The sequence below is a fragment of the Parus major genome, chromosome 5 (assembly GCF_001522545.3).
Source record: "Parus major isolate Abel chromosome 5, Parus_major1.1, whole genome shotgun sequence".
Taxonomy (NCBI): domain Eukaryota; kingdom Metazoa; phylum Chordata; class Aves; order Passeriformes; family Paridae; genus Parus; species Parus major.
The window spans coordinates 27,760,643-27,779,019 of NC_031774.1; the positions used below are offsets into that span (position 1 = coordinate 27,760,643).

The 18,377-nt window shown below is 43.7% G+C and overlaps 1 protein-coding gene and 1 long non-coding RNA gene across 2 annotated transcripts in view; both read left to right on the top strand.

The window, feature by feature from the left end:
- Positions 1-316: 316 nt before the first annotated feature.
- LOC107205620 (deubiquitinase DESI2-like) overlaps positions 317-18,377 on the top strand; it is a 54,214-nt gene continuing 36,153 nt past the window's right edge. Inside the window, exon 1 of the mRNA XM_015630214.3 lies at positions 317-1,033. Within this exon, the coding sequence (XP_015485700.1) occupies positions 995-1,033 (39 nt within the window). The 5' untranslated portion in view covers positions 317-994. The remainder of the gene's footprint in view (positions 1,034-18,377) is intronic.
- Positions 6,031-6,952, top strand: LOC117244511. Its single transcript, XR_004497722.1, has 3 exons — positions 6,031-6,198; positions 6,300-6,375; positions 6,632-6,952. It is a non-coding gene; the product is annotated as an uncharacterized LOC117244511 (long non-coding RNA).

The following is an 18,377-nucleotide window of genomic DNA, read 5'->3' on the forward strand; positions in this document are numbered from 1 at the left end:
AGGTCTGCCTGCACGTCGTGGGCAGGATGGGGGTTGCGGCATCCCCTCTCTGCCCCGGGGGCAGCCAGCCCCCTCCTCCTCTTCCTCCCACCGCCGAGCCCCGCGCTGGAATTCCTTTGGCACAGCCTCTTCATCATGTCCTGCCAGGGGCGGAGAACCCTCAACCGAGTGCCTAGGCGGACCTGCCTCAGCTCCGCGGACAGATCCCGGCTCCGGGAGGAGCAACCCCAGCACCACGGACAGATCCCGGCTCCGGGAGGAACAAGCCCAGCACCACGGACAGATCCCGGCTCCGGGAGGAACAAGCCCAGCACCNCCCAGCACCACGGACAGATCCCGGCTCCGGGAGGAACAAGCCCAGCACCACGGACAGATCCCGGCTCCGGGAGGAACAAGCCCAGCACCTCGGACAGATCCCGGGTGCCTCCGGGCTCCCGGCGGGAGGGAGTTGGGGAGCTCGGCTCTCGCTCCGGGCCCGCTCCGTGCCTTGGTGCCCCGGGTTCCTGCGTACTGCAGCTGCGGTAGCGGCACTCAGCTCTGCCGAGAAATCTCCCTGCACGCACTGCCACCCACCTTGCTCACGGTGCCAGAAGAGGGCTGGTATTTGGGCTCAGAATCTGTCTTCTGTGGATCGGGATTTATGAGCTTGGACGGTGCCTGGTTACATTGGTGTATGAGTCTACAGACCCCGAGGTGCACTACAGAGTTACAAAGAAACCTTGGATGTGTCAAGGCGTGGAGGGCTAAAATAAGCCCTATACAACTAGCAAATCCAACCCAGGCCTTTCTGCCTCCCTGCAACCAACTTTACACACACACACACACAACTGTGAGATTTCCCTCCTTTCCTCCGCTCTCCATGCTCCTTCCTTCAGTGACGGTAGGATGAGGCATTTTCTTCTATCTGGCTCAGGGTAAAAGCATACCCTGGGGGCATCAACATACATCTGGCAGGGACTGAAAGGTTTTAATCCAGCCTCTACTGCAATCAACAATGGCAAATGAACCAGTGATTCTGAATGTTTATGACATGGTGAGTATGAAACACTACTGACTGGGGGGCAGTGGGGCTGGGTGGGAGTTCATGCTTGGAGGGCAGGCACTGTACAAAGAGGAGCCAAGCACAGATCCCCAGAGAACCTGATTCCCTCCCCCTCCCTCTCTTCCCTGGCCCAAACTCCTCATCTAAGCCTATCATCTTCTCTTGTCAGAGATGATGCTGACCCTGATTTTTTGTTTGTTTGTTTAATGTTTAGGATATTGGGCCAGATTACAGGTATTGTGCCAGATTTTCTGCAGGATTTTTCAGGAGCAGCAATGAGTGAGACTTTTTAATTTCCAGTGCTCCACTTAAGGAAGAAAATGTGATCACCTCTGTCTGTGTTAGAGATTGCTGTCCTTTAATTTTGAGTGAAGAAACATTACTAGGCTGTGGAGATCAGGATTTCAGCTAAGGAGGAGAAACAGCTGTAAAGTTGCAGTAAGGACATAGTTTCTAATAATCTGGATCAATTCCTCATATGCATAGGATTGTAGTTAATAATTCTCTCTGAAGGTTAATTGCAAGAAGAGTAAGAAATTGTCTGGTGAAGTTTCAGCCCAGAAAGGGGCATGGGCACGTGCCTCTCAGAAGTATTTCCTGAAAGTTCACAGGGGTAGCAAGTGGTTTTCCTTGACCTCTTCTTGCAAGGGGGAATGTGAGTGGGTGTTTTGTGTGCTAGCAAATCAGAAGGTCCAAATCTTGGCACAAGCTCCCAAAGAGAAGATGTCTTGGCACAGCCTATTGGCTTGCTGGTCTGACAGCAGCTTAGAAGAGGCATGTTCACATGAGGAGTGTTTTGATGATTATGTATTTCACCTTTGTTTTTTGATTACCAACTAATGATTAAAAAAAACATAGTTTTCAAATCTTCCACAAATTTAATGAACCTTTCTGGGGAAAATACGACCTTACAAGGCCCAGTAAGGTGCTGACTGAGCTCTGAATATCCAGCTGTAGACCTTTAGGATTACAGCATATGTTTGCTTTTTTTCATCAGGCAGTGACAACTTTTACCAGGAAGCCCACAGAATAGTGTGGGTTTCCCTGTTGGGGAAATCCAGAGAACAGACACCAAAGAGATTAGAAGTGGGTTGCTGTAAAAGTCAAATGTCTTTTTATCACAAGAATCAAGGGATCTTTCGTGAACTAAAACAGGTGGGTTGTTTTCTGAGGGAAGAGTGAGTGGTAAGGATTATTTAGGTAGGACTGAATCTGCATTGGTGAGCAGTCCAAAAAGCACAAGTGCAGTGTACTGCCTCTTCCAAAGCTATTACTGGTAAAATTGAGTGAGTTGGTGTAAAATCACTCCTAAGACTTTGGTCTTGAATGTTTATTGGTCAGTTGCTTAGCAGCCTGAACTGTGAACTCCCCCGAGATATTCTTCAACCAATAGGTTTGGTAACTGGAATAAGTTGTGCATGATTACAAGGGACTCACATTGCACATGCACGCACAAGAGTTCATCATTAATCCTCTGAGGAAAATAAAGGAGTTGTGTTATAATATCCACTGACTTCCTTGCAATTTTTTTAGTTTGTTCTGCAGCAGACTATGGCCTAAGCTTTCCTCTCTCAGCCACTGTTGATCCATCCCAAATCAGTGAATGTTTCACCACTGAGCTGGAGAGATCCAAATACTGGGGGGATAAAAGGTCTTTACCTTTTTATCTTTGATTGATTGACACCAGACACAAAGCCTTAAGTAACTAAGGCAGAAGGAGCTTGCTGTTCATGATCACTGTGTTCTGAGATGGACACCCAGACACAGTGAAGAGAATTGAGGTCATGATTTTTCTTCAGACTGAGTAGTTTTTGCTGCTTAGCAAACCATGGAAATCTTCATGTGTAAGTATTAACTCCATGGGTTAACCAGTCTGTACACAGAAACCATTCTATTTTCATACAGCATCTCTTTGACTACCACTGAGTCACCTGTAGCTCAAATTCTACATTATGACTATTGAGACTCCATGCTTTTCCATTGCTGCTATGATTTTAACACCATGAAGCCTGGAATGTAGCCATGCAAAATCTGCACTTTGTTACACTGTGGTGGGGAATTGCGGGGGAACTGGGAAATGAGCACATTTGCTTGAATGACTGTTGGAAAACTAGCCTCAGTGGAAAAAACCCAACGACAACAACAACAAAAAAAGACAGCTGGGAACACCAATTAACTGGATGTAAAGCTCTGCTTTCTTGACAAAGAACATGACCCCCGTATGGAAACTGGAAGCACTTACACTGCAGGAAAACTTATCCCTAGGGCAGAAGTTCAATTATGGGCTTTGTGCAGCTATGAAAGACCCACTCTGTGTAGTCTTACGTATTCAAAGATTATAGCCATTTATCCTTTTACCCATTGGATATGTAGCAGGCTTCTTTAGGAATAAAAGTGCTTCTGTTTAATGAGGTGTTTTGCGTAAATTGCTGAAGAAGGTAGATCTATTTGTAGGCTTGTTTTCTTCAGCATAAAATAATGGAGCAAAAATCACTGGGTATTCCAAGTGTTCTGAATATTGACATCAAAAACAACCTTTCTTCACCGCCAGCACACAGGGTGGTTGGGTCCTATCTCTTGCCAGAGAGCTTGTACACAGCTGGCCACTTGCAAAACACACAGGACAGGTGGACTTTGCTGCTCAATCAGGACAGTTTAAAGAGTAGACATGCAGGATACTGAACTCTGATTTAATGTGTAAGTGTGAACACAGAATAACAACACGGATCATGGGTTTGATCACTGATGAATCTCTTTGCCAGTCTGAATTCAGCTCTTGCATGGGCTTAATCTAAGCCAACTGCCGGTTGGAGACCTGCAAGAAATAACTAGGTCTGTAAAATCTGTGACAGAGTTTGCACAGATTAGTCAGCTACCACTTTGCCTTCAGAGGGACAAATCAAATTCCCTTTCATAACTTGTAGCTCTCTTTCTTCCAGTCTACCTCAATAAGCTGTTTATCATGGAACAGATCACTTAGATCACAGGCACAGGGTTGACTTTTTTTAGTCAGGATATTATCCTGTTCCCTCAACACTTTAAGTCTTTGTGGCTTATGTTGGAATAGTTTATTTAGTCACTGTACATTAATAAATGCTGCCTACTTCAGTCAGGCAGAAGAGTAACTGCAATTATCTCCTGGGTTTAAATCTTTAACAAGCTAAACATATTCCACTAAAAATTGTTTGCTTGGCAGAGATTCAAGTTTGGGGGCTCTCATATTTTCAGCTTATTGCATAGCATATTCATGCTATCATATTAGAGGCAAAGATACTCATATCACTGTTGTCCCTCTTTTATTACAGCTGAGGTTGTCATGACTTTCCCCTGTCTTTGAATCTGATAACATGAAAAACTGTTGTTTTGATCTAGTGGCATTTTTGCTTACTCTTTCTTCTGGGGAAAATGAGCCCCTGAGATGTGCTGCAGAGGAGAATGAGAGCCCTGGTTAGCAGGGAGCCAGCGAGCAGTGATGTAGGGTCTGTTTCAACGAGAGCAGGGCTCTCTTACTCAGCCTTGTCCTGCAGTTATTTCATTGATTCCACTGACATTATTTGGCATTCCCTCTGGAGAGGGAATTAATGTTCAGGTCACTGTGGATGGACTGAAGGGAGAGAGATGCTTTGTGCCTCTGTCTTCAGTACATAAGGAGCCTTTGAGCCTGTTACAGAAACAGCAACAGGATTGCAAGCAGAGCACTTCATTCTGTGAAGTCATTGTCTTAAAGCATTGACTAGATCATGGAGCATGTCATTATCTCTCTGGAGTAAAGAGTAAGTCTGGTTACTCAGGAAAATGTGAACATGTTTGTGCTTACTGTAGGTGAAAGTCTCAGATGCTCTTAGCTCACTGAGTCAGAAGAGTGAAAAGTCCTGGTGCAGGTGGTGGCCCCATCTCTGTGCTGCTTGTTAGGTGTTTGTGAGCTGCTGTGTGTGGAGGAGCACAGTATCACCTGACTCTATTTCGTATTCCAGAAAGCCAAGTGGAGAGAAAAGGAAATTTTTTGTCAGGTAAATTGATAGCTGTGAAATTTCTTGCTGTGATGAGCTGAGCGGTTGCTCTAGGTCAATAGTAGAACTTGTGGTCTTGAAAGATTAGGTAATGGACAGTCACTAGGATTTTTATTTTTTTTTCTCCTTCATATGTTGACCACATTGAATGTGTTTAACAAATAGAGAGCAAAAAGCAAAATAGTGCATTTGGGAGATTTTAATTAAATTCTGGCAACTCCTTGGCAACTCATAATATATAAATATATATATATATTAAATTAAATGCTTTGATTTTCCTTTAGATATTTGTGAGTCATCTCTGGCCAAAATTATTAGTCAAATTTGAATCATTTCAGTTCTCCAAAACACACTGTTCACTCAAAAGTTTGCCATATTCTTGGGAGGCCATGGTAGGTGTACCATATTCTTATTTATTCTGTGACCAGTAACAAAACTTGTAAGAATTCCCTCTTCCGTGAATAAGAACTGGCTAGGGAAAATCTGGGGTGTTTTAGTCTTCTTCACAGGCTTGTTGTAGAGGTTAACTCAAAGATAAATCCTAAAATTCCTGAAGGAAAAGGGGGAGATTTTGTGTTTAGCATTTTACTTTACCACTGACTCTTCATTTATCCAGATTCTTATTCATTCTTCTGTCTTCAAACCATATCAAGCACGGGCTACTGGACAACAAAGCAGAGTGGTGAGCTAACAGGGGCCTGGTGTCTGGAAATTGGTTCCCCACAGTGCTATAGCATATCCCATAGGAGTGGGATAAATGCTCTTTTTTTCTAGGAGTAGTCAGTGCTGCTCAAAGGTGGTAGTGTGAGGGATCAGGCAGCCCTCAGGTGCTTGTTTTATGTGTCTTCCTGGAGCTTTGAGTTGGCCTTCTGTGCTGGTTTTTTTTGTTTGGTTTGGTTGGGTTTGTTTGTTAGGACTGTGTTTAGATTATTTGACTATGCATACTCTGCGTAATAGGTTCAGGGTTCAAAATCACTCTTGTGTCATATGATGATACTTTCTGTTATGGGCCCAAAAGCTCTCTGGGAAGACTCTTGGTTAAAGATCACAGAGCCTAAATAGACCCTGCTGGGAATGAGAGAGGAGAGCAGAAAAAGCTACTCTCTCACTGGGTAACAGCAGGGTCCTGAGGCCAAGATATGAGAGGTGTGTCCAGAATGCTTCTGTTTTCTTGGGTACAACTATCCCCAGTGCAAATACTCTTGACTTTAAAAAATAAAAACAATATATATATTTTTTTTAAAAAGGTGTTATGGCAAATTTGATGGCAGTACAGTAGAGATCTCAAATAAATCAAGCTGAGCAGCCTGGCAGTGTATGCAGGTGAGGAAAACCAGCCTTTGTTTCTTCTTCTCTTTTCCTCCTAGACTGCATAAATTTCATTTGAGTGGCAACAGGCTGACCTCAGGCAGGGTAGTAGAGTGGGAATGCTCCCTTGCCCTGCTTGAATGAAGGAACAGAGGGACAAGAAAAGCTGTTTGGTGATGCTGAGCACTGTGTTGTAGTCAGTGCCTGCTTCAAGCCTGTGAGATGACGAAATGCAACTAGACATCCCTCCTCTCTTGTGTCTTTGAGACAGGAAATCAATTGGAGGAAGAAAAGATTAAAAAAACTATTACACTGAGCTGCAGCTGAGTCCTTTCCTTCAAGAAGAAGGAATCCAAACATGTCATCTGATTTAAATCAATTAAGAAGACAAAGACAAAGCGGCATGGCCCAAGTTAATACGTCCAGCAATGAAGTGTGCCCATTTATGCATAATAAATGAATTTTTGTTGTCTTAGCAACAGCTTGGAGATGTGTTATCCATCAGGAGAACAGTCTGTTTGGATGTTGTCAGGGTGACAAGCCGGCTACCTGTCCATGTTACTGCAGGTCTGCTCCAGCACTGCAGCCCTGTCACTGCCTACTGTATGCTTATGCATGAGATGTCTGAAGAGCAGTCTCTTGACTGTACACAGGGCATTGCTCTCTCCAGACACAGCATTTATCCCATCAGCAAGCTCACTGAACCAAGCTCTGTTGCCCAGTGGACTGACTTGAACTGATGCATCCAGGAGTTTTCACTTCTGCTAGTCCTGCTTGCCTTAGAAAAACTGCTCCACAAGATGCTCTCCTTTACATCAGCAAGTGTAAGAAACCTAAGGAGAACCTAGGAAAGCTAAAAACAGTGTTAAAAGAAGTGTGAACTCAGCTTCTGGAGCAAAGCTTCACAGATACTGTCATTAGCCCACAGTTCCCACATCAGTGCTCTTGAGTGGGTTCCTGCAGGTGACAGTGTGACTTGGTGTCTCTAAGGCACTCATTTCAAGGCAACCTGAACTCTTGTGGAGTCAGAAGACTCCTGTGCAGGATTTCAGGTAATCCCAGGGGCTCAAAGTAAGGTCAGCTCTAACCCAGAGATATGGAAGATCCAGAGTTACTTTTGCTGTTACTGGAAGCTGTTCTTTAAGCCCCTCTACAAGCAAAGTCACAATCCCCTGGCCTGGCTCTGAGCAGCTCTGAGAGAAATGATTGTTTCCTCTTGAAACCATATGGAAGTTGGTTTCCAGTGATTTTTTTCACTGGTGCTTTTTGGGCTTTTCCCTTACAGAAAGGCAGACTTCTTTTAGAACATGACACTTCTGTCAGCAAGATTTAGCTTCTGGCTCACTAGGCTGTCAAGGTTCCTAATTTTACTTGGCTATTCCCTATAACAAACAAATAACACCCCCCCCAAACCAAACAAACCCATCTTACTATTGATGAAAACTGATGTGTTGACAGTACTGGAGACTGTCATTCTCCTTACAGAAAAATTTATGCTAGCAGTAGCAAAGCAGACCCTTCTGGCTTTTGTACCTCATCCCTAGTGGATAGGTTGAGCTGCTCTGGTGTCATGGCTCAGCTGGTCATCAGCTTCCTACTCAGGCAGCCCACAGGGACTAAGTTATACATGCAGTGGGAGCTTCTGTAGGGGAGAGCTGAGCATTAGTGAGCTACTAAGTTGGAACAGCTGTCAGATCCATTTCTAAGGGTGGTGATCGGCAGGTATGTAGTTGTGCATTAGTGCAATGAACTGAATTTAAATGGGTATCTTAGGGCTGAAAGCTATGTTAGTGACCTGAGTTGCCCTTATTCTAATTCTCTGTTTGTTTCAGTCCCTCTTGTTCCTGTCATTATGCCAGAATGACGTAGCTGAAGCTGGGGAGGGAGGAAGAGACCAATCAATACCAAAAAAACCCCTATATTTCTGCTGGGGAAGCAAAAAAACAAAATTCACAAGTCTAATGAATCTTTCTCTAAAAAGTAGACTCAGACTGTTAGGAAAGAAAAAAAAAATTGCTACAATTCTAGGTAAACACTGGGTGTTTTTGAGTGTGAGAGATACAGAGCAGAGAAAGCAGGTATCTCCTCACTTCAGAGCTTTATCTATCAGCATGTGAATCTGTGAGACTTCTCATCTCAGAGAAAAATATGAGGCTGCATCCTAAGACTGGAAAATCATTTTAATTGGTAACTTAATTTTTAAACAATTAATCTTAAGGTCTCTGGAAAAGCAATGATAAGGGATGAAGAGAATCTGGGAGAAATAGATGATCTCTGATAGGTAGGAATGCTGATCTACAGAAGCAAGTGTCTGATGCTAGAAATGCTGAAAGCATTTCAGCCTGTTTAGTGCCTTCACTGTGTGTGTTCACTTAGTGTGTGTCAATACATGTGACTCCTGATAGATCCACATCTCTGGCAAAGGGAGGACCTGGCACAGTGCAAGCTCTGTTGGTTTGCTGAACCTTCCATATGGTCATACTTAAACCAAGGAACTATCAACCCCTTTGCTATTCTCTTCAATAACTGCTAGTAAGTGACTTAATGAATCCTGATACAAGAAAACAAGCTTCCTAGATGCTGATTGCTGCCTCAGGGTTTAGAGTGTATGAGGAGCCCAATGTAACCTTCCAGAGTGAATTACAGGCTTTGCCATAGGTTAACTTTCCTTAGGTACACAACATTCTCCTAGACATCTGTTCTTGGCTCATCTGTGTGTCTTGTTCTGTTTGGGATTACTTAGAGCTGATGATTTTATAATAGCCCTGTATTTGTCATTTCCCCCAGCTCCGGACTAGCCTGGTGAATGTGAGAACTGATAGAAAGAGAGTGATTACCTCTGTCATTAACCTCTACTCTTGAGCAGCACCTCGGGCAAGAGCCTCAGCTGTCTGCTCTAGCTGCATAAGAAGAGGCCTAGGTTGTGGTATTTTCAGGTAGGGTTTGGGTGCTCTCCTAGCAAATGTCTTATTTGGAAAACCAAAGGCTCTACTAGCAAACATTGATATAAAAGGACATTTTAGGATATTTGGCTGACCTCTGGATTTCTCTCAGAAAAGGTTGAGGTATTGATTCTCTTTCATAGCTATCAACTTGAAGAGATGTCTTGACTATTTTAGGGCACTTGTGATGGCATGACATACCCAGATGTTCTGTCATGAGTGCTGCTTATGTGCTGGGGCAGTAACAGTACTAATTCTGTATTTGGCTTCTTCCATTTAGTGTGCTGATGCATCTGAGGTGACAGAGACCAGGTTAAAATTCCTTGGGGACTCAAATACAATTGTCCCTTCACACAGGTCTGCCAGAGAAGCAGACACTAGGAAACTGAATTTGCTTGTTCTGGGTCTCCTGTGTGAAAATACTTCTGTATTGTTTGAAATGCTCACTTAGCAGAAGAGTGAATATTTCCAGTGAGTCCTGGCTGTTCCAGGAAGTTGTCCAGGCTGGAGCCAAGCTATAGTGCTACTCACACTTGTTCTATGGCCCATGTATTTTATATTAAAGTAACCTATTCTCTACTTTATACATTTCTAAAACTGCTTCACTACAAAGGAATGAGAAAGCTGGACTCCAGATACACTATGATAGGGTGACCAGGCTGCTTCTCTCCGAGGTAGGTGGAGAGTCAAATTCCTTCTGGCAGGCTGAGGTTGTTAGAAAGTTGGTTTGTACCCCTCTGGACAAGTGTCTGGGCTCCTGGCTCTTAGGAACAAGCAGAAAGCACTTGTTCCTCCTGGGAATTAAGAGGTCAACCTTGCTCTTCCCTCCTCCTACTGGTTTGTTTTCAATCAGGGCATTTTTAGACAGATGTCAGGCTTTGTTGTGCTGAGAGGATCTTTTCTGCTCTTTCTTCCTTACCTATCTACCTAGCCTGCAGATTCAGTTACTTGTGGAGCTTTTTTTCCTGAATCTGTCCCAGCACTAAGAATTCAAGGGCTATTATAGCTTTGGAACAACCCTGTGATGGAGATTGTGGAAAGAGGGGAAGGCAGTGCTGAAGATTTCCAAATCTGTGGAGGCCAGAGCTAAAAATGCATGTCCCAAGCTGAAATCCACCCACCATCTGTCTCCAGCTCTAACATTCATTGTTCTTGATTGCAGTGCCATTTGCTGTACTTTTATTCACTCTAATTTTTATGGTTGCTCGTTATACAAGACAGCTGGCTATCTTCTCTTTGGCAGTTCTTTGGGATGTGGAATAGACCTATTTTCTACTGCTGGAGCACTGTGCCTTGCTGGCTACTGAAAGAATACTGGGGGACAGGGCATTGAGGAATAGGTTGTATTGAATTGAAACAGAATGGATGAATTACAGTGTAAGCCAAGAAGAAAAGGGGCAAATTAAATGGGTCCAGTTCAAGCTCAGGTGTTCTTGGGACCAGAAGGAAGGAAATACTATAAATCCTTTTTTTTCCCCCTTACATGTCTCATAATATAAACAAGAGCTGTGACTTCTGCTGAGCGAAAGCCTCTGGAAGGATGAAAAAAAAATGCAAACCTTATGGATCCACAAAAATTTCAGTTGTTTTTACTGTCTGGGTCAAATTCTGTCTCCTCCCCTGGGCAGAGTGCTGTTGGCAGGAGATGCTCTGCATCATGGTAGCCAGAGGCCTTGGCAAACAGGTAGGATACCCTTGAGGGGCAAGGGAGGACAGGCAGGAGTTCATCACAGCACCGTGTTAATTAGATTGGTTATACATCCCCCTGACTGCTGAGCATGTACTCTGCTGTTCCTTTTGTTCAGGCAGAGCTAACAGGAAGGAACATGTCACCAGACAGCTGAATTGGGAGGTAAAAGAGAGCAGGCACGGGGAGAAAGACACTCCTTACACATCTCTTTTTCAGTTTTTCACCACACAGGATCAACCAGAACTTTTTAAATGCTCTTTGAATCTCCCTTGAGAGAAAGGCAAGGAAGCAGGAAGCAAGCTAGAGTAAAAGTGACATCCTACCATCTAAATCCATCCCTGCTAGGAGGCTCACACATCCATCTGTGGCTTTTCAAGTGCTGTTTGTAATATGGCATGTTATTGAAATGCTTCAAGGATTCCCTTTGTAATGTGTAATTACTCTGAGATTTGCAGTTCGGTGCCTATTGCAGCTGCTGTTCTGACTAATTTTAATGCAGTTAAAGGCATTCGTGGATCAAAGAAATTTATGCAGATGAAATTTTAAAGCTAGTGTAAAGAACAATTTAATAGTCTCTAACACATCAGATACTTAAAAATCCTGTACTTGGTACCTCTACACTTGGATTTTACTTCTCATACCCAGAGGACTTTGAAGCGTATTTCTAACTGTCTGTTACCTCTCCTGAGATTTCAGAGGTGTCTCATTAAAGCTGATGTTCAAGCCTATTAAATACATGAATGCAGCTTCTAACGATGCATCTCATTTAGGTGAGCTGACACCAGGAACTGGCAGAGATCATTGCTGCCCTGGTCCCTCAGTGCCTGGGAGAGTGAAAGGCACCTGGAGAAGTGCAGGATATTACCTTCTTCTGTGATGGGAGATACAAGCAAAATATCTTGAAAAGGCTGCTGACTTCCAGGGGCACACCAACCTTGTCACCTTTTCACCCTACCAGCTCCCCTCCCTCTCTCCTGAAAAGTGCAGCCTCAGCTCCAGGAGACTGCAGATGGGAAGCATCTGTCCTTGAGCTCCCAGTCTCTCCAGCCAGTTAATTATTAATCATCACAATATCCCTCGTGTCAAGCATCTGAGCTGCCCATGAAGCACGGAGAAATGTTTTATCAGTCGAGTCAGAAAGTTTTACTGTTCTGCCACTCATTATTGTAAAGCTGTTGTTCTGTCAAAGAACTTAAGCACCCAGAAGTGATAGTTATCTGAGTTATCTGAGCCCACACCAGATGACCTGGTACTAGCAAGGACAATAAATGTGCAGCCTGGGAAAACACAAGAGAAAGTTAAGCTTTTTTCATGGGTCTGACAACAGAACTGGTGCTGTACCACTGCATATGATGAGAACTGTAATGCTACTGCAGTTAGAGATATATTGCCCATTATGAACTCCTACCTACTAGGAACATGCCTCCTAAACAAGTATTTAGCTCCCTAAAATATACCTGCTGGGCTATTAAATCCTGGGTGGCACAACTAATTTTCTGTGACTGTTGGCTGGCTGTTGTGCCTCTCTGTGGTATGCTGCTGCTTGCCATTGCTTAGAATCAGAAAGACACTTGAGTTATATGGAGCTCTAGGGCTTACCTGTGCTCTGATTTAGCTTCTGTGCTATTCTAAAAGAGAGACTGAGAAGAGAGACAGACCAAAGAGTAGGCGTGGAAGAAGAAAATCACTGAACTTGTCTCAAGGCACTTCTTACTATTGGGAATATTCACACATGAGAACCTGACACCAAATTCCTTCTGTCTGGGACAATTCTAGTGTAAATGGAATGGCACCAACATTTTATTTCTGGTTGAGGCAATATTACACTTTCCTGCTACCATTTAAAATCCTACCGTGGGAAGCCTTGGGTATTGCAGGTAAGTGAACCCATTAGGACAGGATGATACACGTGACTTAAATTGTGCTCTTTAGGATCCCTAGGATATGATTAGCTCCTCATGTACCTCTGTGTTCCCCTCTGCCCTTCCTTCTACCCCAGCATGTCTTCATGCAGAGTGAAACAAATTATAGTGGATCTGATGGGATGCTTTTTTGTCTGAGTAAATTGATGGTAGACTATCAATAATTAGCACATCAAAGGTCAAATTCACTCTTCCTTCATTCTTTTTTTAAGATACTATGTAGAAGGCCAACTCTTATTTACATGTAATAATAGATGGAGATTTTTTCCCTCCTTTTCAGTTCAAAGATAACATTGTGTTCAATGACACCACAATGTTTTGTGCAAAGTACAAGCGCTTTGAACATGTGGGGATCAAAAAGCTCTAAACAGATTGTGTCATGCTGCCAACAAAGCATGTCCTTGGACTCTGGCCGAGAACAGCCAAACCTTCATTTTGAGTAAAGCACTGGATGTTGAGAAAGAGAAATACCCAAACTTTAGTCCTAGTTCCCATCTCAATTGCATTTCTAGCAAGCCACTTCAATCTCTTTGCCTTAAGTCATCTCACCTGTAAGATGCCCTATTTATGGGATGTTTGGGTGTTCAGAACTCTGCCTGCTTTCTGTCATGCTCTGGGTGGACATGATTCCCATAGGAATGGGAGGCAGCAGCAGGGTTTCTGGGCAGTGGGCTGAGGGGCAGCAGCCCTAGATCCTGCTGGCTGCCTGACCTGTGTGTGGGTGAGCACATTCCCTCTTGCTCCATCCCTCCTGTTTGCCCTGGCAACTGTCCCTGGCCTTCCTGTCAATCAGGGGGTGGTGGTCCCAATCCCTTCTGACCAGAGCCTGCCTGGTGAGGGTGGGGATTTTCTGAAGCAGTCACCCACCACACCTGCTCCTGGCCTTAGCCTTTACTGCCCTTTGACCACAGACAGCAGATGAAGTATTTAGAGACAGCTGCTATTTCTGTCATTAGTATCCAGACTTCCTTGGAGAAAACTGCTGAAATCTGTGACAGCTGAAATCTGAGTCAGAGGAAGCTTTTTACTTCAGCATGTACAAAAGCAAGGGGAGAGTGAAGTAAGGGGGAGGGAAAGACAGAGCTCAATTTGCTATTCATTTAGTTCTGCCAGGAAAGCCCAGGCAACTGAAGATGATGGTGTGTGAATTGCAAGCACGCAAACTGCAGCGTGGTGGATGTTGTTCCAGGGATGGAAGATGCAGAAGTGGGTAAGAAAACAATGCAGCATGAGGGGGCTGCGTGCTGTGCTTCGTGACAGGACACATTAGCTTCCCCTGAGCACTTCTGTGCTCTGGACCTTGCTGATGATACTCAACAATTTAAAGCAAATGTATCTCCATGCTGTGTTGCTGTTGCAGGGACTGGAACAGGACACCCAAGGGATCTGCTTGGCCTCTTCCACTCCAGGGCATCATCCTTTCTCAGTCTTCTCTAGTGTACTTGCCATTATTTCCCTGGAGAGGGAATAGGCTGTTGTTCCCAATCTGCAGCTGAGGCACTGGCTTGCAGAGGCTGACTTGTCTGATGATAGAACATGAGGAATGGAATGAAGCTGGGTCAGGAGAAGTTCAGACTGGACAGTAGGAAAAAAGGTTTTCATGGAGAGGGTGATCGGCCAGAGGAACAGGCTCCTCAGAGAAGTGGTCACAGCACCAGCCTCACATGGTTCAAGGAGTGTCTGGACATTTTTAGATATAGTTTGGTTTTAGATAGTCCTGGGAGAAGCAAGGAGTTGGACTTAATGATCCTGCTGGATGCCCTCCAGTTTGAGATACTCTATGACTCTATGATTAGGTAACTTGTTGTGCAGTCCCTTGGGTTTTGGTGTGGAGTTAGGACTGTGAGACTGTTCTTACTCTTCTCCAGCTGTGACTGCTGAAAATGGTCTGATTTCTTTTTAAGGACTGTGATAGATATTTCAAAGCAAAGTGTTTTATTGAGGCTTTCCAGTTTACCTGTGCTGTCCTTTGATGGAGTTCAGTAGCTTCCAGCACTGAAGGGAACTGTGGGTCAGAAGCACTCTTCCAGCATTCAGTCTTTTCAAAATGAAAGTGCAGGCCCTCTGTTATCATGATTTCCCATTTGAAAGAAAACTCCTAGGATTTCATGTCGTACTGTGACACCAACAGGATCAGAGATGGTTTTTTCCAAACAGATTAATTTACAGAGCATCTCTGGTAATACAATTCAAGAGGCTTTCTGAAAAGGTGTCCCTTAGTAAACGGGGGTAAATGAGCCAGAGAATGAACAATTAATGCCCCCCTTTTCCCCCACGAGTCTGTATAAGCTTTGGACAGAGATAGGAGGAGGTAAACGAGAAACAGTTGCAGTTCTGCCCAATGACTTGACAACAGGATTACATTCATGTTAATCCGCCAAAATTTATCCTCTGCTTTAGAAATAAAAACAATTGCTCTAGACAAGCCTGAAGTCTTTATGCTGACCTGTTTACATAGGTTGTCATTTAATTTGATGGCAAATAGATTTGAAAATATTCTTGTTTAACTTGGTACTTGACAAAATAAAATGCTACCTAGGATTTTGGGGGGATAAGAACATGGGTTACAGGAGGTGATGTGGTTAAACACTGCATGCACATATGTGCTCTGGGGGCAGCTTGACAGACTGCAGGCTTTTGGAAAGAAGTAGTCTAGCAAAGGAGCAGGGGGGGAGGAAGCATCTGCCAGTAAATAGCTGGATAAAGATGTTCTGTGCTGCTTTTAAGGAGCACCAATCATCTTTATAACTTTGACAGGTGGCAGTGGGGCAGGAGGGGAGGAAGAGATTCAGTGAATTGTGTGGGTGGTGAAGAAATTAATCCTAATGAATTGGAAGAGCAAATCCACAGTGGGCAGAAAGCTTTGGATTCCTGCCCTGCTGGATATGAATAAATAGAAGAGAATCCCTTTTGCACGCAAGAGCTAATTGGGCAATTACGGCGTAATCTCAAAACCTTTGCTTCAATTGTATTCTGACTATCAAAGGGTGAGGCAGATTTTCTTCCACAGGTTCATAAGGCTTGCCCAGCCTTTCAGACAGGTGAAAGCTCATCTTTGAAACACCTCCCCTCCTTCTATTTCCAAGGTTTCCTTTACATGTTTTTATTCTTATTCACAGCAGAGAACACACAAACATAAGAACGGCCAGACTGGAGCAGCACAAGCATATATGACACGTCTTTCTAACACATTCACATGAATTTAGCTCTGGGGATTCTCTGAGCTTGACCTCTGCTTCTTTACTGGGTGTCTGTGGCTCTTTCTTCCATTCAGTTTTCCTGAGCAAATGTGACCTTCTGTATTAACAACCCTTGCTGGTAGCTTGCAGGTATATTATCTAGTGGTGGAAAGCTAAGTTCTCTTTTGATTTCCTCACTCTTCCTACTTCTACAGAAATAAAAGTGTGAGGTTCCAGCATGGGAATCTCACCAGTTTTATTTAGGTGGAATCAAGAAAACTCTGATGGAAAGATTGAATTTATTTTTTTCTGCAACAGTGGGTGTCAGGTTTGAGTTCTTCTTTTACAGCTTTGCTATCACTTGGCCCTAAAGACTTCTATTCTGACTTGTTGGAGGAAGGATTGAAGAAATAAATGTTATTGGAGGGGCTATTCTTCTGGTTTTTTTACGTCTGTCTAGAAGCTAAAAGTGAAAATGTTTTCATCTACTCTTGAAAGGACAGGGTTCTGAGAGTTGAGTGAGGAATGATCAGTAAGTGCTCTCTGCAGCCCTCTCTGCTGGACATTTGGGTTCTCCCACCCCTAATTTGTGGGTTTGTGATGTCCAAAATCTTAATTTTGACTGCACTTGAATGAAGATTGGACTGCCACAATGCCAAGCAGTTCCACATGCCAAAGAAACACAGCATCTGAATGCTTCCAAAATCTTGGCTATTCTTAAGGCTTTAAAACTCAAGACTAATTCCTGTTTACTTCAACCATCTTCCAAAGGCTCACTTGTGATGTGAATCATGCTATTCTCCATCCCGTCTCTCTGCTGAACCTAGCTGGCATTCTTTCTCTCATGAGTGTTTTTCTTTAGGACTGGCACCAGCACAGCAATTCAGCACCAGGCTGGTCTTGCTCACATCCGTTCTGTAGTGCCATCTGATCAAACAGATGAGGAGTATGTGACTTGCTAGGACTGAGTTGGAAGGGAAAGCAAGGAAGGTATTTGCAAACACGGTATGCATGCCATGGTATTAATGTTTAAGTGAGGTAGAAACCATGGCTATACAATTATACAAACTAGAAATGAAGCTCATGTCACAGTTGGTGGTCTTTTTTTACAAAGAGTGAAGAAAAAAGGGACATTGCTGGCTAGTTTTTCCTCTGTCCAGCACTGTTTTCACACGTGGTTACCTGGACATTGCTGCTGCAGGGCATCAAACCAAGCTGTGTGCTTACTCTCGTTGTTCACCGTGTACAAATGCACTTTGGAGGATAAAGTAAGCTGAGAGTTAAAACATTTGCATCTCCTGTAGTTTACTTACTGAAGAAGGCTTTCCTCTGAGCAGACTAATAATTGCCACAGAAAGCAAAGGCGTTTCTAGGGATTCAGCAGCACACTTGTGTAAGTCACCATGTTCTGGAAGAGTATGATTAGGAGAAAATTGTTCCTATAAGGAGTTTTGCCAAGGACCAATCTGCAGTGCTGAACCTTTGGTATAATACTGGGCTTGTTTCTAGACTTGATTACTGAAACAGCGTATGTGAAAGGAGACATTGTTGGCTTTGTACGCAGTTGGGCGTGTTTGCTTGTGGCTAGCTGGCCACCTAATGGAAAGCAGAGGGTTAAAACACTGCTGCTGTTCTCTAAGGCTTTGTTGTACACATACAGGCTGTATGTATGCTTGCCTATGTGGTGCATGAGCAAATATGTCCTGTTTGCTTGTGAAGTCTTCTTGATGTTCTCTTGTGGAAGGAGGTAGTTCTCTCTCTCCTGCTTGCAGTATGCTGGTGTTTCCCTTGTCCTGCTGTCCATAATTCATTTGTGATACCAGCTATGAGCCTCAGCCATGAACGGGGATTCCATCATATTTCACAAAGACACTTTGTAAATAAGAGTCAGGGAAGGAGTTTTGGCTCCAAAGAGATTACGAGCTACTTCTCATCTAGATCTGATAGGAAGCATGCAAAAAGGGATTGGTTTATGAACTCCCATCTGGTGACACTAACCACTCCTGAGATCTCCCTGTCATGCAAGCAGTCCTTTGGCCATGATGCCCATTTTTATATTATTTTGGGGATTTTATCCCTTTGTGGCCTCTTCCAGTAAGAGAGGCTAAATAAGATTATTGTGGTGTTAAAGGGAAGCACAGTATAATGAATTACATAAATGCTACTGAACTCATACTTCACAGAGCAAATGGAACTTTCACATAAGATGAAATATATCAGGCTGGGCTGCTGATCTTATTTGTTTGATGAATCTGTTTACCTCTTGCATGCATCCATCTAACTC